The sequence below is a fragment of the Sceloporus occidentalis genome, unplaced genomic scaffold (genome assembly GCF_023333645.1).
Source record: "Sceloporus occidentalis isolate IW3139 unplaced genomic scaffold, rSceOcc1.0.p SCAF_1, whole genome shotgun sequence".
Classification (NCBI taxonomy): domain Eukaryota; kingdom Metazoa; phylum Chordata; class Lepidosauria; order Squamata; family Phrynosomatidae; genus Sceloporus; species Sceloporus occidentalis.
The window spans coordinates 82,850,243-82,877,057 of record NW_028316981.1 but is presented as its reverse complement, the minus strand read 5'-3'; the positions used below and the strand labels follow the sequence as shown (position 1 = coordinate 82,877,057).

Here is a 26,815-nt window from a genome sequence, read left to right as displayed (position 1 = left end):
TAATAATAATAATAATAATAATTATTATTATTATTATTATTATTATTATTATTATTCCTTCACTCTCTTCCCAGTTTGAAATCTCTCCCCACCCCCCGGTCCTCTTGCACAACATGGGTCAAGCCAGCAATGGCACCTTAGTTTTAAACTGAATCTTAAGGGTTATCTGCATTGACCAAAAGGCCCAGGCTCCCTTTGTAAAATTCTGTGTAATAGTTAAAGAATATTTTTGTTCATGTGCTCTTGATTTGTGTACTTCTCATCTTGAATGATTTCCATAATCAATCTTTTTCTTTTTTCAATTTATTTGCTAACAATCTACCTGTTTTATTTTCCTATTCAAAGTCCTTTAATTTACAGAATTTTCTTTTCTGTTCAAAACCCCTGGAGCAGGATCAGGCCCAATACTGCCTGTCCAGACATGGATCTGGAGGATCCAGCCTGACCCTGGGGTAAATAGCATTTACCATGGGGTAAATAACCCCTGGTTTTGCACAGTTACTAGGTACCTCTGCAACAAAACCAAGCTGTTCAGATACCAACCCCCAAATGCTCCTTACCTTGCTGTGCCATCACTTTCACTCACGAGCCCCCCCCCCCATCACTCAGTCTGACATGGAAATGGGACACCTGGCTGCACCCATGTGGCCAGGAACCCTTTTTCCATGTCAGACGTGGTGAGGTGATGGTGTGGCAAGATAAGGAGTGCACACTGATCACCGGTCCCAGGTCAGAACAGGGACCAAGTACCAGGGAGAGAGTAGAGAGGAGATCAACAGGGTCTCTTGTGCAAGTAAATTCCAGAACCAATGAGCTGTTTAAATATTTGAAAGGATGTCATATTGAGGAGGGAGCAAGCTTGTTTTCTGCTGCTCCAGAGAACAGGACCCGGAACAATGGATGCAAGCTACAGGAAAAGAGATTCCACCTCAACATTAGGAAGAATTTCCTGACAGTAAGGGCTGTTCGACAGTGGAACACACTCCCTTGGAGTGTAGTGGAGTATCCTTCCTTCAAGGTCTTTAAGCAGAGGCTAAATGGCCATCTGTTGGGAATGCTTTCATTTGAATTTCCTGCATGGCAGGGGGTTGGACTAGATGGCCCTTGCGGTCTCTTCCAACTCTATGATTCTATGATTCTATGAAATGATAACACTACTGTGATAATCTTTTGTATAAGGCCATAATGATAGTAACCATAGTTGCGAAACAAATGGCAGGTAAGGAGTGGCTTGCTGCTGTCCCTTTGCTCGACGGGTTGGGGCTGCAGCAACTGCATGCTACAACCCCAAGCTCGTCTTCCCCCAGCACAAAAAGGAGCAGCATAAAGCTGCTCCTTTTTGTGCTGGGGAAAGGGTGGTTTTGCCACCGCTGTTGCAGTATTTTTTTTCCAGCTTTTCTTCAGCGCAGCATGTGTAAACACTGCACCACCAATATGCTGTGGATCTGCAGCACGTGCGGTCAGCCATGCAGCTTCCCGGTATACTAAAGGCTTGCTGTTGTCTGAACGATATTCATCCAGTTCACCAGATATTTTGACTGTTTCATCCCATACTTTGCTATATAATCCCGATTCCAACACCAGTAATGGGAAAGAGAAAAATTCAGCAGGGAGGAAAAATACAGAAATAGTTGCCCAAGAAAGAAGATAGCAGCTGAACTGGTGATTGTAAGGGGACAATGGGATAAGAACTATTGGTTTGCTAAACAAATGAATCCTTGTGTAACCTTCCTAAAAATTCAGTAAGACCAGGCAAGAAAAAGATGCATTTATGTAATCACAACTACTGGTATTTCACATCACGGCACTGTGGTTTGAAAGCCATACTATTTTGTAATTATTTTGAGTGGGGGTTCCTCTCTCTCTAACAATCCTAGCTCTGCAAAGCCCATGTAACGAAGCAATACTATCTCTGAAATAATGAGCGAAGGAATGCAGTTCCAATCTCAGGTGCGATTTCACACACTAAAGAGCCAGATCAATACTACCAGCAGCAGGCCGCTCAATACCTCCTGAATTATTGCTTCATTTTTCTTCTTATTATAGATGAGTTGTGTTATTATTTTCCCCAAATCGATATTTTACAACCTTTTTTTATCCGTTTCTCCATAAATTTTGTGATTACTTTAAACTGGGAATTCCGGTACACTAAATAAGATGCAGTATCTGAAAGGTAGTCAGTGTACCAACATGGCTTTTTCTCCCCTTTTAACAACTCAGGCACTATACCAGGGTGAAAGAGGTAGGTTTATAAAAACATGATCAGGAATATGTTCACTAAGCAATGCTGAAATATAGAATTGGCCTCTATACATGCAAATAGCTTTTTAAAATCTCATTGCATGAGCTTCAAATGATCCTGTATTTAAAGGAGAGAACTGAGATACACATGCATCTGATATTTAATTCCCACAAAATTTGCCTCTCCACCATCTCTGTGCATGATCTCAGTTAAAGGGCCAGCATGATTCACTGAAATTGTTTCTTACAAAGCAGATAATTCTGGGCACCTTAGAATGATTTAATTAGCTTCTAGAGCTGTCTCCTGCTAAGTGTTTAAAGTGTCTGCAAATCAAATCATGTTAACTCATCTGCTGCAGTACTCTTAGTGTGTCTTAACAAAAACTGTCTTCTTTAGACATTAATGGAACCTTTCCACAGACCCCTTGGAGAGGAAGCAATGTAAGTTAATTACCCAGTGATTTGGGTATTATACTGAAAACCATACCAATTGTATGGTGGCTACCTATTCCAATCCTGTTTGACATAAGGATTTTCTAACATAACATAGCATAACATAAAGATCTTCTAAAGTAATATAGGAGAGCCAGCGTGGTGCAATTGTTTTAGAATTGGTTCCGCATCACTTTCATAGGCTGTCACTTTGGCCTCTGCTTGTATCATAGGTGCTAAAGCCAGGAAGAGAACTAGGTTTCTTTTTAACATGATGAGAGAGTTACCATTTTAACATTACAAATTAGACTGAGACTATTTTATAACAAAAATTAATATCTTAACCTTGGCTGGCAAGGAATGGAGCCTGTTTCTGACTTCCCTGCTCTCCAAGTCTGGGTGCCCAGCAGCTGCTGCAAACAAGAAAGAACCTGCTAAAAGGCTGGTTAACAGATTCCTTACAAAGTAAGACCCTATACAGACCAGCACTTTGGGCCGGCATGGGGGTGGAGTCAGGGTGTAGCGTTCTCATGATGCATGCCCCAACTCCGACCCCAGAGTGTGTGATGTCACTGCGCTCAGCCTTTCTTCAGTGCATACAATGCAGCGCCAAAGGAGCACCGCATAGCCGTGCCACCGCAGTTATTGCACCCTTCCCAGGGCACAAAAAGTACTCACTTTTTGTGGCTCCTTTTCATGCCCTGGAAAGGCCAAATCGGGACCGTGGCGTGAGGTTGCCATGGCCCTGATCTGGTTAGGAAAGGGGTGGCTGGAGGCTGCCCCTTTGGGGCTGTATGTATAACCCCTAACTTAGCAAGCAAAGAGAGAGTTGTGTTTATAAATCTGTTTTCTTGTCCTTGGATCTCTCCTTGCCCTTGCTCTGCAAAGTTTCCGTGAACTTTCACTCTGTTTATAGAATGAGTACATTATATATGTAAGGGCATTTATAAAGAAGCTGACTTCAAGTTTGAAAAAAATTCATTTCTACTCTGGCAATAGTTGTGCCAAAAGATGATCCCTGCAGTCACCCTATTTCTTAAGTATCAAGTTTGCTGTTTTGTTTGCAACAGCAACCTTTTCTATACTTTGTAACTCATTTATGAACTCTAACCCATGCCACCAAGAAAGGGCTGAAGTTCTAAGGTTAATTGCAAGCCACAAAGAGGGCAGGCAACCTGAATACATCACCTGTGAGGGTATATGACTACTGGGTGTGTGTGGAATACCTGCCAGGATGACACTGGCAATGATGTATTAATGTACTTTTAAAAATTCAACTATTAAATCTAGTTTAATCCAACAAATTACTCTGGAAAAAAGAAAGATATTGTGGATCTAGCCTGCCAGAATGCCGTCCTATCTGCTCTAGAAAACTGGGAAAAAATCAGAATGTGTTTGGGATTGACTTGGTTTGTAAGGTGAGTAAGAAATGTACTGTAGGAGCTCAGAAGACTCTCTTCATTATTTCTTCTTTGGGTAAGTTCTACCAGAAGTAAATTATTTTAGGCCATTTTATAAATTATAATAGATAAAGACCAGCTTTTATAAATCATTTGTGCTATCAATAAAACCTAGAAGAAACCTGAATATGTGGCCTTCTTAGCATATCAGAGGTTGAATGTTGAGGTCTTACTGTAAATTTGCTCATCACTGTCTTTTTATTATTTGTTTATTTATTTATTTTTAAAAACTGCACTGCTCCCACTTCAAGTAGCAACATGGTTGCTTTCAAGAATGTGGCCACGTTCCTGGAACAGAATTTCCATGGGAACAATTCTTTGCCATAATATTCCTAGCCTTCATGAATGTAGCTGGGCAACTAACATCTACTAAGCTACAACCTTAAGTACAAGCAAGTCATTTAAAAAAATAACTACTAAAATCCTCAATTACCTTACATTTAAAAGTTCAGACCACTACCTTAACGTTCTTATAATTGCTCCATTTCTTAAGTTAACACAACTCTCCCACCCCACTCCACCTCCCACACACACTTTCTAAGTTCCCTAAAGGGGGTATTTATCTAATTTGCACCAGAGAGCACTTACTGACTGATTAAAACATAACAGGGGCTGTGTATACTGGCCGGGTTGGGGGCAGAATCAGGGCATAGCATCCATATGATGCATGCCCCATGCCCCGGTATGTGTGGTGCCACATGCTGCACCACACAGCACACTGTGTCACAGCGCTCCTCAGGTACTGTGTCCACATGACACAGCACTGAAGTAGTGCTGTAAAGCCTCAGTTATCACGCCCTTTGCAGGGTGCAAAAAGGAGCTCTTTTTGCACCTGCTCTTTGTGGCTCCTTTTTGCACCCTGCAAAGGCCAGATTGGGACCATGGCATGCAGGTGCCATGGTCCCAATCTGGCTTTAAAAGGGGTGGGTGCAGGCTGCCCTTTACATAGCCCCACAACTTCTTGGCTGAGTATTGTGCAATTGCAGTCCAGTCCTATACATGTTTACTTAGATGTAAATCTATTGTTTTCAGTGAGGCATACTTCCAAAAAATGTGCTCAGAGAATCCCACATCAGTTAAAAAAACACAGAGGAATGATCACTAATTCCAGCAACAACAAAAAAAAGCCTTCTACTTGCTTTTTTGAGTTTCAGGGACGTAGCTCAAGCGCTAAAGGGTAATTTTACATTTTTTCTTTCTTGAAATTTGAGTTGGAAGTCCCTATGATTTGATTTAAAGAAAAAAGCTTAAGTATGATTTTTGAACACTATTTCTTCATGTTCAGTTTCTTTTCTATAAAATATATGGGGTGGGGAAAATTCATAGTTTTTTTTTTTTTTTTTTTTTTTAGTTTCTTTTATTAACCTTACACTTGCTGAAAGTCAGGTTTTCCAGCTGGTAACCACCAGAACCAAGCCCAGGTGCAAATGAACAAGCAGTTCAAAGTAGCAGCTCTTCATGCCAGGAGGTTAACCATGATTTACGATCACCGGAAAAAAGTGAAAGATTATGTTGCTTGGGTTAAAGTGCTGGAAGAGTAAAGGAACAACAAGCAGTTACATTTAAAACATCGTCATAGTCCTTTGTTATTCCTCCTTGCTAAAGAAAGACCTTCTCCTGTTTAAAGAAAGTCCTGTAGACTTTAAACCTCTGTTTCATTTATGAATCACATTTTTGAACTATTAATCTCATTTTTGGACTAAGCAAACTTGCAAGCAGCTATTATGGAAAGGCCCCAAAGTCCACTAGTTTAATATATCTCTGAAGACATGTAAAGTTTAATGCATTATACACCAAATTGTGGAGAGAGACACATTTGTTGCTCCCTACAGATGATGATGATTATTATTATTAACCTTTATTTATATAGCGCTGTAAATTTACACAGTGCTGTACAAACAATCTTTTAGTTAGATGGTTCCCTGCCCTCAGGCTTACAATCTAAGAAGACACGACACAAAAGGAGAAGGGAGTGGTGGTGGGGAATGGGATCAGGTCCAGCAGTTCTCCACCTCCGAGGCCTGGACCAAGGCAAGATCACCACACAGATTCAATCCTGGGTGTATTAGATGATATTAAATTCAGTACCAAGTAATTCCAGGTTCATTTTTAATTGTTTATGGCAAATGAATTTACCTTCTGCCATAGCTCCTCTGCTATTAATAGCTACAAGACAAAAAAATCATTTGGCCAGTAAACGTTTGCCCACCCTTGTATTGCTTGCCTGGGAAATTTTGTCAGCAAATACTTGTTGAATCTATGCTTGCCATTCAGTTAACCAAAGCACAAGAGGCTTGGGGGCGGGGGCGGGGGGGGGGGGAGACTGTTAAGCAAACATAACTGTCATTTGCAACCTAAATTGACAAAAGTATGGTCACAACAATAGCAAACTAGAATTGAAATATGCTAGCTGTCAATAAACCATATATATAAAAACTAAATCAGTTTTCAATTCTGGTTTGCCAGTCACGTCTCAAATCATGGTATGTCAATTCTGATGTAACATCAAACAATGGTTATACATCCCTAATCATGACTCAGTATAATTTATTAATCCAAACACATAAACATGGATTCTATGGATAGTGCGAATCAAAATTTGGTATGATGTTTGAACTAAGCAGTTTGACTTTCTTTAGACAATCTGAGTTCCATAGCTGAGTATGAAACCTCAAATATCAGCCTCATATTAATTCACTCATTCATTCAAGAAGATAAACAAATCCTTATTCATGAAGTAAATGTTCACACCATAGCATAGAAAAAGAAGGAACCTAATTAATGAGCAAAATCAGCTCAAAGTATTATCTGTAGCAGTTTTTTTCTAAACTTTTTTATTCAGAGAACCATTCAAAAGAGGAATACGATTTATTTGGAAGATCAATTTTCTGTATCCCAAAGGATTGGGACTTAACTATTTCAGGTTTCTACATCAAACAAAGATAAAACTTTTCTTAATTGCAACTGCATTTGCTGTTTTACTAAACATCACCTAAAAGTATTGTGACTGCAACAGCACAAAAGCTTCTTGAGAAATTCAAGTTCTCTGTCTAAGAAAGGGACAGGTAGGACAGAGAATCTCAAAGGAATTTTCTTTTTCTGTTCCTAAAAGAATTTAAATTTTAATTCCTGGACTATGACTCTAGTTTCCCAGAGGCCACATGTCTCTGAATCTTGACAAAATGTAGGCCTTTGGCTCTAACATCGTTTTTTCCTCTTTCTGCATGATTTTCAACACCTTTGCCTGATGAAGAAGCCAGTGGAACTTTGAAAGCTTGCATCATGTATTTTATGCATTTTGGTAGGCCAATAAAGGTATTACTGTTTTGTGGATTTTGGATGTTATTGTATTTGTTCATGATTTGGATGGGATCCCTAGCATGGTTACTTTTTGGGGGGAGCACTGATTATAACATTTTTGACCACAGAAAATATTCTTGTTCAGTTGATGAGAATTGTTCATTCATGGTAGTACTGGTAGTATTAACAGAATTTGCTATTTTTGAAAATGATTTACATATTAAGGCTCTGTCCTGTGGTCATGAAAACACACCTCAGCAACCAAAGAGGGAGCACAGCTCCCTCTCCAAATTATTTTTCACGAACATCTGCCCTCAGATAGAGACAGATCCAATGGCAAAGCTCCTCTCAGACCCCTCCCAGGAAGCAAAGGCTTCCCCATAGTGCTTTCTCTGACCCAGATAGGAAATCTAGCTTGCAAAGGGGCAAGATTCCATAGCACAGAGTTATGGTAGTTAAAGTGGTAGTAAACTGGATTATTTTTGCAGATGCAGTCCCTATGTAATGCAACAAACAACAATTAGGTTCACATTCTCTCCTCTGCTCTACTGCAGGAGCTGGACAGGGTTTTCAAAATGCCAAAGCCTTTCATGTGGGGTCACCTCTTTGCACCCACTTTAGGATTGCAGTCTTTCTGTTTTAATTACAGGCTGTCAATATATTTTTTTGGAAGTCATCATCTATAGGGGACCTAATTCAAAATCAGCCTGTTTCCTTGGATGCTGTTTGTAAATCCTACAACAATCAACAGCTGTCTAAAATAAAGACCAGATATAAAACCCTAGTAAGACCAAACAGAGGATTAGCAAGAAAAATCCCAGTAACCCCATGGGTTAATTTATTGTGGAAGATGCAAAGAAAAATGCTTTATAGGCTGCAAAGGTCAGATAACTGTCATGTCATATTAAATAGGCTAGATGATCCAAGGGTTCATGGGATTGCATGAACATTGCCAGAAAGGCATATAAAGTCTACTTTACCCTTTTATTGTAAATAGTCTCCTAATCCTTTACTGCAAATTTATAGTTTAAAAATGGTAACACATTTTAAAGATTAAAGGTACATGACAAATGGTCCAAGTCCCTCAATAACCAAATCACACTACTTAGATTGGGCACTTATCAGCCTTCACCCCACCCCACCCCCCTCCCTTGGTTTCATAGGTAGAAAAATACTTTCAATCCTCTATTACATAAATGATGAATTGGGCCATTGCTTATGGGCTGTTATTTGCTTGGCTGTAGTCAATATGTTTTCTTTGGACAGGGATTTTGTTGATTAATTTCTCTTTTGGACTTATCATTTATTCACTTAAGGCAGAACAGGAAAAGTCAAGGTTATAGAACCTCGGGCATATGTAGACTTACAATAATAATAAAGTTTTATATTTTAAGTGTTCTTAAACTTGTTTTGCCTGATGCTTCGTTGTATAACTGGGGGGCGGGGGGCGGGGACCCTAATTTGTTGGGAAATGTGGGAGTTAAGTATCCAAAATAATATGTACAATTCATTCTAGGCTTTAATATCTAACAGTAGCTGTGATTGTATTAATTTTGCAGATGCCATGTAAGTACAAGGTAAATTTTTAGTATATTTTTAATTTTTCTGTTCTGCACTGTACTGATAGCATTTAATTCATCCAACAGCAATTCTAGTTACAAGGAAACAAAAACTGATGTGTGTTTGTGTGTCTGTGTGTGTTTTCAGGCTTCTTACAATATTTTATCTGAATAAGTTAGTTGCATTTCTACTTGCTGTAGTAAATAAGTATCTACCTGGATGGTCTGTACAGCCAATTCCAGAAGGTGGCACTGGGGCACCAGTGCTTGCATACACTTAGTTTTTGCTGAGGGATGGCTTAAAACTTAATTTTAGTATGTTTTTGATGAGAATTTACCATTCAGAGTTGTAGAGTTGAGCATCATCAATATGTTGATAGCAAACTATAATGAGCTGTATTACACTGCATGCACAAGAGCCAGTGAAAGTGCTGTACCAATATTTGGGTTAGATGGATAACTTTAAGTTCTATCCATACATGACGGAGGTGAAGGTGATGGGAGATTAATCTTCTCTAGATTGGGTAGTATTCTCCATGAGGCAGGGGTGATCCCTAGATCCTCCGTTTTAAAAAAGAGGTAAAGATACTCACCCATGGTACCTCTTTTTATGCTATTATGTCCTATTTTAGTAATATTGTATTTTTATGGATTGTATTGTACAGCTGTATGTAAGCCAGCTTCAGAGTATGCTTCAAATTTTATGCTAAAGAAGATATGTAAAAAAGCAACCCTAGCCCCAGAGAAGCTGACAGAACAATCAAGGAGAGGTAAGGGAAGTATGGTGGGTGGTATGTGTGACTGAGGAAATGCACAACCAGATCTGTACAAAAAGGAAAGGAAGGAAGAATTTCACCAATATTTGGGAACATTTAGAGGTTTTTGCTATATGGCATTATTTCACTACTACCCCTTTGTATAAAGAGGTATTTTAATCCATGGTTATTAACAGAGTTTATAAGAAATTTGAGTACTTCATTTCATTAGGCTATCTAAAAAATCACTGCCACAACAATAGCTAGTACTGATAATTAGAAAATCTAAACAATATGATTTAAGTTCTTTATTTTTGTGCACAAGAAAAATAAAACAAAAGCTAGGGGCAGCACTGCTTTCAACCTTACCTTCAAAACTACACTCATCCCTCCATATTTGCGGCTTTGATTATTCATGGATTTGGTGAATATGTTCTCTCTAGCAATATCTAGACCCTCCAGTGCAACTCTATGGTCAACTTTAACTAAAAGTTGCACTGAAGTACTGTAGCTAGAGATTCCTAGAGAGAATACTCTACTAGGCCTTTGTAGCTCCTCCAGGAAAGTTCTATGGCCAGTGTCTGTTGGACGTTTTTGTCTAAAACAAAAAGTATTCACAGCTTTCTAACATAATGTACTCTATTATTCTTGGAGATGTTTTATTGATAGTAAGGGACATTTTCCCATTTTTTTCCAGTGACACTGGTTTTTAGTCTTCATTCAAAGTAATCAGCTATTAAGCATTTATAATATAATAACAAGAAGAACAATAACAACTGGGGTGGGAATAAGGATCAGCCGATTTGTCATTTTGGTTGCGTTCAGTTTCTCATATGCCCAAATTCAGGTTGGTCTCCTCTTGTCTCCAGATCAAAGGCATTTTTTAATAAACAGTCCACCTAAAATATATACTAGTACTTTTTGTATTAATTTTTGATAATATTTTATTTTTGTATATATGTTGCCTATTATGTGCCTTTGGGCAAACAATTCCCCCAATATATTTTGCATATCATTGTCTCTAATATATGCATTTCGTGAAGACATTTGCATTATTGCACACATTATTGAAATACAGTAATTACTGTAGTAAACAATAAATATTTAAATATTAACATTGGTTCCAAAAGTGCTAATCAGGTAAGTTTGAATTAGAATGCAAGCCAAACATATTTCTCCCTGTCTCTAAGTGATGCATTGTAAAACTAAAAGGATGTGTGTTATTACAAAAGCCACTTCAGTTTAATCATGTTTCAGAACTGAGTACCCATGCTGCTTTGGTCAAGGTTAGTTGGAATAAGGATTAAGCAGCTGGTGCTGCAGAGGGGAAGTTGTTTTGGTGAGGTGAAATGGTATGGAATTGCCTGTCTGTTTCTTATTATTACAGCCACCAACAGTACTTTCTTTCTTTTCTCTTCTTTTTTAAAAAGAAAGCTAAACATTTTATTGGTTGCCTATCTTTGGAGCACTAAGAAACCATTGATGAGAAAACAGAAAAAAATTCTCTGGAAAATATTACAATAAACCTGCGAGAATCCTCTCCTGGAACAAACACTTTCTCAGCGTGGTTTAGAAGATGTGAGACTGTTGATAAATATTTCCATTGAAATGTGAAGCACCTCCAATATGTGAAAGCTTTCTCTTACTTTCCATATTAGACCCATGTGCAGAGCAAAAAAAGGAAAGGGGAAAAAAAAGAACATCCCAATGTCCATAAATACAGTGTCCTTAGCACCAAGGAAGTGCTTGTCATAGTGGTCGTTTTTAAAAATGTAAACTGAAAAACAACAGCAATTACTATTACTACTAATCTGAGTCACCTGAGAGGGCTTCAAAGTGAAAAACAGGCTTCTAACTACCCAGAAGTTTTATTCTCAGGTGCATCTGGGACCTTCATGAACTCAGATGCAGTATCACTGGTGTTTGAAATTCACCTGGTGCAGGAGCTGAGACTTCCCAAGGTGGTGGCAGCAGCACTTCTGGGGAGAATGATGGTCAAAAGGGCACACTATCTCCCTATCCTTTGCTGCTGCCATGACACCATTCTCCTCATGAGTAAGGTGATGCTGCAGCAATGAGGTTGGGAGGGCTGTGGAGGAGGCCACCACTGGTGCAGAAAAGCCAGGAGGGGCTCACTCACCCCTCCTCACTCCACAGCAGAAGGAGGGCCCAAATGGGTGTCACCCCTCTTCTGGAGTGTCACTTGGTGTGTGTCACATACAAACATCATGGTTCCCATAGCACAAAAAATTAATATCCTCCTAGCTTGCTTGGTCTTTCTTTCTTTCAGTCTTTCTTTCAGTCTTTCTTTCTTGTATTTCCCTCACCAATATACACATATGCCCTCCTTGCTTCCTTTTTCCCATCTAAGGACCCCCCAAAGCCTCCCCAGCCCCATTGTTCTCCAGTCAGGAAAGGTATATGGAGAACAATCTTCCTGCTTCACCCTTGTCTGTCATCTCCCAACCCCTGATCATTGTTACCCCTCCCCACGTGCCACAGTTATCCTAAAGTCCACCTCTTCCATCTAATGCCACTGAATAATCACTGCCACACAAATCTATTTGATTAAAAGCCAACCCACTGCCATAAAATGCCATTGGTCTCATCCCAGTGATCCTTAGACTAGACTGTCTCACCTTCAGTCAGTCAGATTCCAAAGCATACCTGCCAGTATCTCCTTAAGAAGAGTCTGTCAGCTTTATCTGAAAAACAGTTCTCTTTCGCTACAGTGACTTTTATGACAGGCCAAATCTATTCACAAAGGGGTTCCTGTCAGAAGGCTATGTGAGTATGTTTATAATATAAACATCCTTCTGAACAACACCCAAAGAAGGGCAGCAAAATTACTGGTACAATGATTTATTTACCCATTCTGGCATACTTTTAATAGAACAACATGACTAGTACCCTGATGTACAGAAGAAGAAGAATGAGGAGGAGGAGGAGGAGGAGGAGGAGGAGGAGGGGGATCTGATCTCTATGGGATCACTACAAAAATAGTCTATATACAAATATCAAAGACATCTGTGATGGAGGCATAGAAGGGAACAGACCACTTTTCACAAGTGCTTCTCTACAATGGATCATATTTTGTTCATGACCTCAGGTTGATGAAAATAATTTATGTTCCTGTTCTCCCTGCTGTTCACTGACTTGAGGAAAGATTTCAATTCAGTAGAGCAAAACACAGCTTTAAGTACGCTTGCCTCATGGTGCATCTCTTCCTCATATGTCAAAATTATTCAGGACGCTTGGACAGATGGCACAATGGTTATCACACTTTTTCATGATCCACTGGGCACTGATATAAAGCAAGGTGTAAGCAAGATAACATTTTTTCAAAGACAGTGTTCAATTGTGTCTTGGAAAATTATCTGTGCAAGATCAAAATAAATCCACTGAAATGAAAAATGGGTTGAAAATTGATAAGGGGGATTTGCAAATGCTACTTTTCTTAGATACTGAAAGCATAAGAGTCAAAATAGTGCAAAATCTACTGCAGACATTTAAAAGAAATCAGTCTGGCTATCCATACTAGGAAAAAAAAGGGCATGAGAATTACGAAATGTCCAAATTATGACATACATTTGGTCAATCAGCTATTGAACTGACATCTCAAAGCAGCTGCATCAGGAAGATGGTTTAAGGTGCTTCATGAAGAGTTATCAAATAGTGTCTTGTGCAAAATCCACACCATCGTGTATGTGCATGTAACCCCTGGTTCTTCATGTGTATGTCATCAAAAGAATTCTAGAGAATATTTGTTTTCCACATGACTAGTCATGAAATGGTTCGAGGAGAATTACAAGAGACTCCTCTCTCAGTAGAGTAGTGTAATAAAATTATTTTTCAAAAATTAATGTTTTTCTTGCATAAAAGATATTCCTTGTTTGATGGAACCTGCATTCACAGATGATTTTCTAAGTTGTTGGCAATTACAAAGGAGGGGAGTAAAATTAATGGGTCACTAACATTTTCGTAGACTCTCCAGTAGCAAAGGGAGAAAAAAAGATCAGTTTACAGCCAGGTGGCTTGGGGGGATATTTTGCTGAATGCTGATTAAAAATAATTTCTTCTAAATGAGACCTGACCACAAAATGGGCCATTAATGGTTAAGACATTTTCACCAGAGAGGAAAGTATGCCTGAATGACTCTCATAGCATCTACAAACCCTAGTTTTCTCTCCTCTTTTCCTTCCTCATCTGTCCCTTTTTCTCATTCTCAGTTGCAGAGTAAATAAACACCAAGTGATGCCTCACTGTTTTCAGCCAAAAAAAGAAGCCAAACTCCTCTGAGAAAACATTTGGCCTCTGTGGTTTTGTAAAACGTTCCAGAACACTGAATTCACTGACAAACACTGTGGAAAAACTCCCATCTACTGGAATGCTGCTGTGGAATGTTACAGTATCAGAACATCCAATTGGTCTATTTCCTGTAGGCTCACAATGAGACTTCTTGCTGTGTGTGTGTTTGTGTGTGTGTTTTAAGGGAGCTATGTGAGAGTTAAAAGAAGTTCTCATGGGAAAAATGAATAACAAGAAATTCTAGCTTTAGAAGAATTAACTAATCTGCTAGTTTGATTGTTCTTCAAAATTTACAATGAACTAATAATCCTAATTAAAACCACTTGGCCTAGTTCTGTAAAGCATCATAGCTTTTTCTATGCTTCGTTTGTACACACCACAGTCTATCATTCCCACCGCCTTCTACTGATCACTAACAAAGTGCTGACTTTGTCAGGGTGGCTGAGCTAATTTTGTGAACTCAGTGTGAAACCTTAGCTAAACGAAATTGTAGTAATTTTCCTTAATTTGTAATAATGATTGGAGTGCAAACGAAATTTTCCTCTTGGGTCAATCCTATAATTTTCAATTAACTAAAACTGATCGGCAAGCTTGCTCCAATCTTGCATTTTGTTTAAAGGGCTTGGAGGCATTTCTCAAGATGAGAAGTACATGGGTGGGTGAAATGCCCCATTAAAAATAACAGAAAACAACAACAAAGCAATAAATGGACAAATTGAGGCTTAATCCAGACAAGAGAGATGTGATCCTGGTCAGTCAAAAGTCAAATCATGTAACAGGAATTCAGGCTGTGAGGGATGGGGTTACACTTTCCCTGAAGACACAGGCCCACAGCTTGGGTGTGATCCTGGATTCAGTGCTGAGCCTGGAAGCTTAGGTTATGGTGGTGGCCTGGAGTGCATTTGAACAGTTAAGGCTTGTGAGCCAGCTGTGCCAGTTCTTCAAATGTCAGATCTGGACATGGTGACACATGCCTTAGTTATAGTCCATTTGGATTACAGTGACATGCTCTACATAAGGCTGACTTTGAAGAGTGTTTGGAAACATAAGCTTGTCCTAAAAGCTGTAGTTAGATTGTTAACTGGGGCTAGCTGTAGGGAACACACACCTTCCTTGTTGTAAAAGCTCAACTAGCTGCCCATTCATAATTTCTAGGCATAATTCAAAGTGTCTTGGTTGCAACCACTGTGAATTTTAATATATATTTGTTTTTAATTGTTGTTAAGACACTCTGAGTGCTGAAATGGGGAAAAGGCAGGATAACAACAACAACAACACTAACAACAATGATGTTGTAGATCCTCTAGATCCCTTCCTCTGGAAATTATATGACCTTTTAATTTCTATGGAAAGCCATAGACATTCCTAGGGATGGAACACAGCCATTTGACTGCACTTTCTATATTCTGGTCTTGCTGAGAGAAATTTGTTGAAAGAAACTGTTCTTGTTGATAGTAACAAGACAATATTAATGTTTAAGATACATCTCCAGCAAGCCAGAATTGAATGAATAAGAACATAAGAAGAGTCCTTCTGGGTTAGACCAAAACCCCATCCAGTCTAGCACTGTGTTCACACAGCAGCCAGCCTATGGAAGCCCACAGGTCAGGCATGAATGCAACAGTATACACGTGTAACAGTGTATGATTGCAACCATACCTCCTCACTCTGCTCATGATTTCCAGCAAATAATATGCAGAAGCCAATGCCTCTGATACTAAAGGAACTACGGTATATATCCATCACAGCCACTGTTGACCCATCCTCCTCGAATGTGTTCAATCTCCCTTTAAAGCTGTCTAGGTTGGCAACCACCATGATAGCTTTTTGATACTAAATTCCACAGTTTATGTACTTAATTTTACCTGCTCTAATTCTCCCATCATTCTGTGGTTCTAGTGTTAATGACAGAAATGGAAATGCTTCCAATGCATTATGCATAATCTTATATGTTTCTATCATGTCTCATTCACCTTTTTTCTAAAGTAAATATATGATAGCAACCATTTTGCAGGGATTGTGGGAAGAGCTGGATTATCAATGGTTCAATTGATGCAACTGCTTCAGGTCCATTATTGGCTAGGAGTTTTGTACTGGAGGCAAAAATGTGTAGCCCGATTCTTCTTCTTCCCTAATCACCTGAATCTCCAAAGCCCTCCAGTGTTGGCTGGGTGACTACTGAGACAACTAATCTGCTAGTTTGGTTCAAAATTTGCAATGAATTAAGACAATGCTCAGAACATTTCCTATTTCTGCTGGAATACCTTTTCATGCCAAGTTGATGTGATTTTTCTTACTCATTCAACCTGTGAAAGGATCACACTACAACGGAGAAAGGACCAATTCACAGGCAATTTTTCCAGCCAGCACATAACCAGAAAACTATTCCACTGAATACATATTTAGCTGTTTAACAAGACTAACCCTCACACAAATATCATCATGTGGTAGAAGAGATTATGAGGGGAATCTGTGGTGGAAGAATCTGCTTTAATTTAGAACCTCTGTCTAAAAGAAGCAACATGACTTTCCCCATTATATTATGAGTTAAAATTTCCCATCTTACCAGTGTAGATGAATCTTCCAGGTGTACCCTTACAGAACTGCTTAGATTTGTAGGACAATGTAACTTCAACTACACCAGGGATGTGCCGGGGCGGTGTTTGGACTCTGATTGCATGAGGTGTAATAAGCTAGAAGGGAAAAAAAGGGAGGAAATCTGTTAGATACAGAATATTTATTTAATAACACATTATTCTGAGATCACATAAACAAAGCATTGAAACAAATAATTAACCTGTCAGCATTTAAATATATTCTTGATGTAACCAATATAAAATCCAATGACAACAATATTTGCAAACGCTCATCTTTCCAGCAATAATATTAACTCTGTTTTCATACGTAGCAGGCATTTACTTCTTTTCTGGGTATGAAAATTGCTTGTGACACACTGCAACATTTGAATGTCCTCAACATGCAGGTTTTATATTTATGCATCCCTGAAGATTATAACTCAGGTCCCAGCATATAACGGTTTCCTTAACAAACTAATGAAAACATACAGAATTCCAAACTCCTAAAATGTAACATTTGCATTCTCTCTCTCTCTCTCTCATTATATTTATTCATTTCATTTCATTTTTATCCTGCCTTTTTCCCCAGAGGGACCCAAGGAGGCTAATCACACACACACACACACACACACATATATATGTATATATGTATATATATAGTGTCAAAGCAAGTCTAAACATCATTTAGTCAATGGGTGAATTAAGCCCACCCAAGTCTCTACCTCTGAAATCTGTATCCTCTCAAATTGACATGAATCTGAACAATCATCTAACTGTTTTGTTATTATAATTAATATAAGTTTAATGTAATAATGATTTTTTTCAAATAAAATGACTTTTCTGTTCACACATAAAATCCATCTTTATTCAAACTGATTTTATAACTTCTTGAAATATTTTTAAAAAAGGAAATTGAGATTTTCTGTATCATTTCCTGTTATTTTTTCTCTAAGATTACACATATTTTATCATTTGACTAGATTTGTTATCATTATAAGCCATTTGCTTTTGCCTTTCCAGTATTCCTCAAAATTATAACTAGGGTGTTGAAGAAACTAGTCTTCCAATCATTCATTTGCTTGGGAAAATTATATGTATTTTAAATGGTCATCTGTTTAAAATAATGAGAAGAACCGAAACACAAGAAAACCTAAATGCAAGGATAAATAAAACAGAGAATCTTAGTCACAGTCCTAGGTGCTATCTGCACTGGCTAGGATACTCCAGAGTAACTGGCACCACAGCTGGGGCAACATTTTACTTTAGTCCTCTGTTCTGACACTGTTCTCGTATGCTTCCTATTGCGCTGCCCAGCACGGCTGCTGCCATGGTGAATTTCTCACTTTTGAGGTCAGAACTTGGCATCCAGGCTCAATCGCATGGTTGGGTTCCTCATTCTGACCTCAGAGCAAAATGACCTGTAACAGCTGCCCTGGGCAGCTCAGCTGGACACATGGCAAACAGCTGCCTGACATCAGAATGGGAATATCTGGAGCAATGGGGACTTCTTAAAATCTGTGCTAAGAGGATATAGTCCAGGCTTGGCACTGAAGGGCCCAGACATTGTCCAGACTGTTCATACCAAACTTTGGGATTGGACCCTGATTCATCCAGTCTCCCTACCAAGAGGACAGGGAGAGGCTGGTTTATATGGCCCATGAAAACTCAGGAGATTATTGCATTAGCTTTGCTGCCAGTATAGACCCTAGATGTAACTTTCTTAAGGTGGATCTTATCACATTTACTCATCACCGGGCAGTATGCAGCCCATACACAGCCTGGGCTTCTCTTGTAGCTTTTCAAGAATTGGATTTTCACATTCTTGAAAAGATGTGGGACAGGCCTGGAGAAGCTTGGGTTGCATACAAGCTGCATACTGCCCGGTGATGGGTGAATGCAATAAGACCCACCTTGAGAAAGTTACATCCTGGGTCTATCCTGGCAGTGAAGCTAATGCAATAGTTTTATCATCTCAATGAAGCTGAACGGCTTTAGGAAGCAGCATTGAGTGCTGTTCTGGTGATACAATATTGAATCTATATATTTAGGTGTTTTACTCCAATAGAGAAAGGGAATGTGAAGGACATGTCCCATGATGTCCCCCCAAAACTAGTGCAACTCTATGCCAGCCTACTTAATTCACTTCCACTGCAAGTCAATAGAAGGGAGAAAGAAAAAAACAGCCCCACACCTGCCCAAGCAAAACCTCATGGTCCAAAATGTAGTGGTGGTTCCACAAGACTTGTCTCCCTGCATCCTACTCCATTGTTAATGTGAGATAAGATTGCTCCGCCCAAGTGGACTCAGTTACTGGAAGGAATCAGTGCTTGGTGGCAGAGGCCAGCTTACATACAGAGTTAAAACCATCTCAGGTAACAAAAGGCCAGGAAAAGTGTCTGAAACATTCAAAAATCACTGCCACTCTGAGCAGACAATATTGGTCTGAGATTGACAAATTGTGTGATTCATCATAAAACATCTCCATATGTTCAGATTTACTCCTCTGTCACACTGTAGTGTATGTTTCTCTCTCTATGTATGTGCATATGTTCTATCTTCCCAGCATGTATAGGTCTGCCACCAATTTAATTCTCTTTCAACATTATTTCATGCATTTCCCAATAAAAACATGTAGGTTCCCATGGAGAGAGTGACATGTTTATGATACATTGTTGCACAGAGTTAAGGTTGGAGAGAGTTCAGCAGATTTGCTGGATGGTTCTTTATGATCACTCTCCCCAAAGCTTTCTAAGACTGTTAAACAGATACTGCAGTTTAAAAGCACAAACATTCAATATTTTTGCTCAGTTGTTCCCGGCTTTCTGCATGATTTTTGAAATCATCAATTTTATATTGAACAGATAATACCGAGTTCATTTCCCTCTGCCGGTTAGGGAAAGAAAATGGACCATCAAGTGCTGCTTCCACTTTTCTCTTTCCAGTTCCTGAGCTAATTTTTGAAAGCACAACTTACATCTTGTCAGACATCTCTCTCCTATGCTCCAAGCATGTGTGCATAAGACAGCTTCAAATAATATGTGTCAAGAGTACAGGCTGTGTTGGTTGACTAAATATAGCTCAGAATTTTATACTATAAATTTAGATAACAAGCTTCAAGTCACAATCCTAGATAATGATTCATTATATACCCTTTAAAAATAATAATTTAAAAATAATTAACTCCCCAATTCCTATGTACTGCATTGCAATCCTACTACAGAAATACCATGTCACTAATACAAAGAGATTAAATTAGTTCCATGCACTGTAATGATACCTATATCCCTATGTACATTCTTCATTCCTTTTTCTATTCCTTTCTCTTCTGCATCACAAAAGTGATGACTGGGATTTCGAGATAGTATATAGCTAAAGATTTTTGTACTAGAAGATTATGCTCAAGGTATGGTATTGGCCAAAAGTTGACATCCTGGGAATCTCCATGTTTTGTTTTGTTTTTAAAGACGCTTTGTAATTTTTAAGGCAGAAACGGTCTCGGAAATGTGTGAGCCATAAGTAAGGAGGAAGTTCCTTCTAAAGATTCCACCTCAATATTAGGAGGAACCTTCTAAAATTAAGGACTGTTTGATAGTGGAACACACTCCCTCAGAGTGTAGTGGAGTCTCCTTCCTTAGAGGTCTTTAAACAGGGGCTGGATGGCCATCTGTCAGGTATGCTTTGATTTCTTGCATGGCACAGGGTTGGACTGGATGGCCCTTGTGGTCTCTTCCAACTTTATGAGTCTATGATTCTATGAAGATGAGCGGCTCTCTTCCTTATCCCTTAGCTCCATCGGGCCTAGCCTTAACTAAGAAAAAGAGTTCTCCCTCCAGTCCATCTGGTGCCATCCATCCTCGGAGGGAGAGATGCAGGCCCAGTCCTCCCTCCAGTCCATCTGCCTTGGTCCAGGCCTCAGAGGGAGAGAAGGATTGCTGGACCTGATCCCCTTCCCTACCTGACCCTCTTCCCTACCACCATTCCCTTCTCCTTTCATGTTGTGTCTTTTTAGATTGTAAGCCTGAGGGCAGGTAACCATCTAATTATTAATAATAATTGTAAGCTGCTCTGAGAGCCTTTAGGGCTGAAAGGTGAGGTATAAATACCATAAATAATAATAATAATAATAATAATAATAATAATAATAATAATAATAATCTGCATTGGAACTAGTTGAGAAATTTTTATCTTCAAGCTTTCCATCTCTGTCTTTTGCTCATCAGCTGTGAATTTATTTAGTTCATGAGTATTAAATATATACCGGATTACATACTCATTATAATTGTGCCACCAGATTTCCAATTAATAATATAGGATGGTCACCACTGGGGATTCAACTGGTTGGAAACTAGGGCTCAATCTGTACCTTACAAATAATGCAGCATGACACTACTTTAACTGTCATGCTTCAGTGCTATAGAATTTTGGGAACTGTAGTTTTATGAGATATTTAGTCTTCTCTCTCAGAGAGCTCTGGTGCCACAACAAAGTAAAAATCCCAGGATTCCGTCATATGGAGTCATGACAGTTAAGGTAGTGTCGAACTACATTATTTCTGCAGTGCGAATCTCAGCCTAGGGTTTCAAGATCTCAGGGCCTGGCCTTGAATCACCAGTTTTCTTAGGACATCTCCAGGTGGAAGACGAGTACAAATTCTCCAGTTTTGACGTTCTCATTGCTGGGCTGTGTAGACATCTCCAGCTTATCTAGTAGGTAAGTTGCTTGTTACAATGTACAAGGCTTAATTAATTGGTTGCTGCAACTTGCAAAGACTCTCTAGGGTGGTCTATGTATTTACTTAGCTTCCTCCTTTCTTGCCAGTTATTGTAGCAACACCAGAGCTCACCCTCTGCTCTGATTCACATCTATCTTGAAACACGTAGGCTACATTAAATGTTCCTTATCCTTTCTCCCTAATTAACTGAGAAAACAGAATCCCATCATGTCACCTCCATGTGGGAACATCCTCTTTAATGAAAATTTCTATTTGGAAAATATATTGTGCCTATGTCTGTGTATTTCTGTGTGTGTTTGAATGACAAACTCTAAGTAACTCACCAGGGTCATCCCAAGGTCAGTATCTGTCCCTGAAATTTAAAGACCTGGGATAAACCTGAACTAGGAACCCTACTGGAAACTTCCTCCCTCATGAAAAACTGATAGCAAATGTGTAGTTGCTCAATCATAAACAAACAAACAAACACACACACACACACCTTTTAAAAAGTTTTAAAAAGATAATAAGTTGCATAAATATTTAGGTGCAGGAGGGCATTTTGTACTCTTCCCAGCATTTATTTTGCTACATCTCCTGTGGTTCAATGAACTATCCTTCTGCTATAACACTTTCCCCAGGTAGTCCCACCAGTTCCTCTAACAAGTCTCTAGTGATCTCCACTGGACTGTCCTCTCCGCTGCTGCAGTCATTTCCCACCAGTGATAAACAGGGAGGAAGAGGAGGGCAGGCAGGTGAAGATACTAGAAGCCTGCTCCTGCTGTAGCTGGATTTTACTCTTCCCTGCTACAGGACTAACAGCATGTGAGCAGGAATCAAGAAAGGGAGACAGGCAAATGAAGACAACATTGGGCTTGTGGGAAAGGTTTCTGTGTTGTTTTGTTTTAAGGGCATGACTTTTAATGTAGCTATTGCCATCTATAATGTTAAAAGGTGCTCTGGGAACAATGTTGGGATATGTCTTCTAAATAAATCAGTAAACACATTTCTTCAGACATGCTCAAAATGAGAAGCTGAAGCTCAGTCTAAATTTAGCAGCCTAGCACCTCTCTCTTTTGGGATTTTTAAGTAAACTCTTTTAACATGGCATTCCTATCATCTGTTTCACATAATATTTCTCAAACCAGCTGGGACATGACATTGATTAAAAGCTGAACTATAGAGCTTAAAGACAGCAGGACATATATGCCTTCCACCATTTTAAAATCCTCAATATATTGGCCTTGGCATCTGAAACAACATGCCAGTTTTTACAAATTGCAGTTCTATTCTAATTATTTTTGTACTTTGTACTATTACATCATTCTATGGAGCTATTATTATATATGCTTCATATCTAAAAACATTTATTGTTATGACACACTATCTAGTTATGAACATGTAATCAAGTTGTCAGAAATCACTGCAAAAAGAGCTATGGGTTAACAGAATCACCACTGTGTTGAATGAAGCTTTGTTATGTAATATGTGTAATGCATAGAATTGTCCTTTCCAGAGCAAATTCTTTTCTTGGAGTCTTGCCACAGACTGACTTGAAGTTTTCTTTTCTTTTTGTTTTTTCCAGAGAAGCCACATGGCCTTTCATTTTGGATAACTTTAGACTGTGAGGTTGAAGTTCTTCACTAAGTTGAGGATTTGTGCTTTATTTGGTTTTTCATTATCTGGATATTCTATATGTAGATATATTTTTGTAACATCACCTTAACTCTATGGATGATGAAGGCTCTGGTATTAAATACAAAGGAATGCATAAGCAATGACTATAGCTGGACTCATCAGGAAGAAATTTTTTATCCACATGAGCACCATGAAGCAAAGACGTGTGTGCATGCATGCCTGGGCAAATGTGTGCATGTATGCATATGTACCCCCTGTGTCTTAGGGAATAACTGGCACATGCCTGAGTCTTTAAAAGAGTAAAAAAGCAAAAAAAAAAAAAATGTAATATATCTGTATGGCTCATGGATAAACTTTTAGTTTCTTGGGGGATATTTCAGTGTTTTAAAGTGGTTGGTTATCTTAATTTTTAAACTGAAAATTGCTTTTTAATATGTATATATTGTTTTGTATATTATATATTATATTTTTCCATTTGTTGATGTGCTTCCTCATTAACAATGTTGTTTTTGTGCTTTACCCATGCTTCAAGTTTTGTTTCTTCTTTTTAATTGTTTGATATAGTCAGCAGACTGATTCAATAAAGATTTGCTTACTTACTCACTGTACAGTTAATCTATCTCTGTGTTCTTATTTACTACATTTGATGTCACACCTTTTCCCCACTGAATACAAAGACACATATGGGGTCCCTAGACAATGTGCCATCCCAGTACAGGTGAGATCCAAACCTGCTTAAGTTTATAAATGCTGATACATCATGTGGCTTCAGATCATGCACTTTTCAGGTTGCCCCAAGTTTCTCTAGCTCAGGCTATCCTACAGACAACATATTGGCTTTGATATAGAAAATGTCTAAATTCAAATTTTACTTCACCCACAAAGTGAAATAATGGCTTGCAGCAAGCCACTGTTTTTGCAAGTTTGGTTCTTTACCCAGAATACTGGAATAACTGAGATCTACAGTCTCTGTTTAGGATCCATCTTTTAGTTTTAATGATGGCTCTGTAAAATTCCACTGTTATAAAACTCCTGTATTAGGATAAACTAGTTTAATTAACATTATTACTGTTGAGATTATGTATTATGGATTTTATTAAATGTAATTGTATGTTTTTATCAGGTTGTAATCCCGCCTCGATCCGAAAGGGAAATATAAATTATTATTATTATTATTATTATTATTATTATTATTTATACACCGGAAAACTGGAAAATGCAGAGCACTTCCATGCCAGCTTCCTAATTAGCAGACAGGTGGAATTTGGGACAGATATGGACATGGTGATTCCAGCTTCAGAGATGTTACACGTGTTTTTGACTTTACTGGTTCCTTTTAGTCACCATAACTTTTATCCTGGTTATTTCTTTCTTAGTTACAAACTACCCACCCGCTTCTCTTACTAGTTTGGGTGTAATGTTTAGCAATATGTCAATGAGCCTCGGTGACTGTTCTTGTTTTCCTCTCTTTCTCTAGCACATTTGTAAGGAGAAGATGGTAACTATCTGTTTTAAAACTAACTAAAGTTCTATGTTGCTTTGCCCAAATTTAGAGGATTCTGGTTCCCTTAAAAGCAGAAGTGAAAGCTTTTTATCTAAGAGGATGGGAGGGGAAAGAGGAACACAAGAGTCTGAAATACTAAAAATAATTTAATATTATATCCAAAAAGGCCTGCTTTCTTTCTGTGTTTCTTTCATGCTACTTCTCTTTTTTCTCATGCTGTTTCCTTTCTGACACTGAAGTCTGAACTAGATGTAATATTTTGCCACTCTGCTGCTAAACAGCTGGCACATGTGGAGGTGAGCTGAATCAGGGCCATGGTAGGTAGGGACAATTTCTTGCTATGATCCCAGGTGGGATACCCCCGTCACCATGCTAGCTATTTTCATTGCAAGGAAACCTTCCTCAATGGGAACAGTAGTTTGCCCACCGTATCTGGTACCCACAGGCATCTTGCTTCTGAATCTGGATAAGATTGCATCTGATAGCCCTTAATAGATATATCCTCCCTGAATTTGTTTATATTTTTTAAAAAGTCATCTAAGTCAACATTCATTTCCACATCTTATGGCAATGAATTCCACTTTTTCGTTCAGTAGCAACAACAACAATATTGCAATCAAATCATAAACAATTTTTTTAAAAAAATAATAACAAAGATTAGCCAAAGAGTGGGGAAGATTTAACTAAAATTAAAATTCAGCGCGCGCGCACACACACACACCAGGACAATACTAACAAGATTAATTAATAAACAAGTAAGCTTCCAGATTTTATCATACAAGAACAACTAGTGGCCAGAGCTATATCAGAATTTTAACCCTAGTATTAAAATAATAAATTATTGGAAATGAAATTATTTCTTTATGATTTTATAATTGGTACAAAACATAGAGTATTGTTGTTTGTGTATGAATTGCATAATTCAGCCAAATAAGCCATAACCTGTTCTTTTCATTGTGTGTGTGTGTGTGGGGGGGGGGGGGGTGTTGTCTAGGAATTTCTGAAATCACTTTCATTGTGGCAGCTAAACATTAATTGAAAGCTCTGGCCTCAAGTATCTGTATTTCTACACCCAATTAATGTGACAAATTATGTTTCAGTGTACTTTCCTGAGAGAGAAAGGTTGTAATTATGTTAGAGTCTATAACTGAAATGTGTGCTTAAATAATAAGTACATGTTTCCAAAATCATTTTTAAATCTACATATTTAACATGCATCTCCTGTCCTCAAAGAGCTGTTCTAGCAAAACTACTATTTTCTACAATGATGCTCACACCAGTGAAGAGTTTAAAGAAATGGCTTGATAATCAGCTTCCATTCCATGCCTATAAATAGTTCATTTACAAAGCTTAAATACATGCAAAATAAATTAACATTATAATATTTATACTGCAGATTGCTAATAGTGTGCACATTACAGCAGATAGACTATTTCAGAAAATAACTCTTCAGACATCGTCCCTAAGATATACATGTTAAATATTCTTCATATCCACCTCAAAACAAAACAAAAAACCAACAACAGCAATTGTGCTTTAAACTTTATTTAGCTGTACTGAACTGATTTTGGACTGTAATGAAAATTAAATGAAATCAAATTTAGCCTTTCCCCCTTAATAATAATAATAATAATAATAATAATAATAATTATTATTATTATTATTATTTGTATTCCACTTTTTCACAAAGGAATCAAAGCAGATTCCAACAGTATAAATAAAACATCAAACAATTAAAAATTACAATTTAAAAACCCCAAAACCCATTCCTCCCCCCAATCATAAAAGCAGTGATCGACCCATAAAAAGAGATTGAACATCAAAAAAATTAAAACTATCCAATAGGAATACCTTGAAATTTCAGGCAGATTAGCGGAAGAAATTAATCTTCCTCTAGAGGAGGGGACAGGGGTGATGGTATCAAACAATTTTGGTATCCCTATCAATAGGGGTGTCAATAGAAGGGGAGGCAAGTCTAGTGGATCTAATGGATCTAACCTAGTCTGGGAAGGCCTGCTGCAAGAGATCCATCTTAATAGCCTTTTTAAAGGCTTCTAAGGTGGTAATATGGCGGATCTCGTCTGGCAGGTCGTTCCAGAGCCTGGGAGCAGCTGATGAGAAGGTCCTCTGCATCACTGCTGAAAGTCTGGTCTTCTTAGGCTGTAGCAGATTCTTCCTAAAGGACCAAAGTGTGCGGGGAGGATTATATGGAAGTAGGCGTTCCCACAAGTAATCAGGACCCAAGCCATGTAGGACTTTAAAGGTTAGAACCAACACCTTGTACCTTGCCCGCAAACTGATAGGCAGCCAGTGGAGAGATTTTAGAACTGG

At 38.4% G+C, this 26,815-nt stretch overlaps 1 protein-coding gene across 5 annotated transcripts in view; it reads right to left on the bottom strand.

Annotated features, from left to right (window-relative positions):
• LOC149321733 (transcription factor COE1) overlaps nt 1-26,815 on the bottom strand; it is a 483,412-nt gene that overhangs the window by 86,430 nt on the left and 370,167 nt on the right. For all 5 annotated transcript variants that reach the window (XM_089527644.1, XM_089527686.1, XM_089527655.1 and 2 more), the window contains exon 10: nt 16,622-16,748. In XM_089527644.1, coding sequence (XP_089383770.1) covers nt 16,622-16,748 — 127 coding nt within the window. The remainder of the gene's footprint in view (nt 1-16,621; nt 16,749-26,815) is intronic.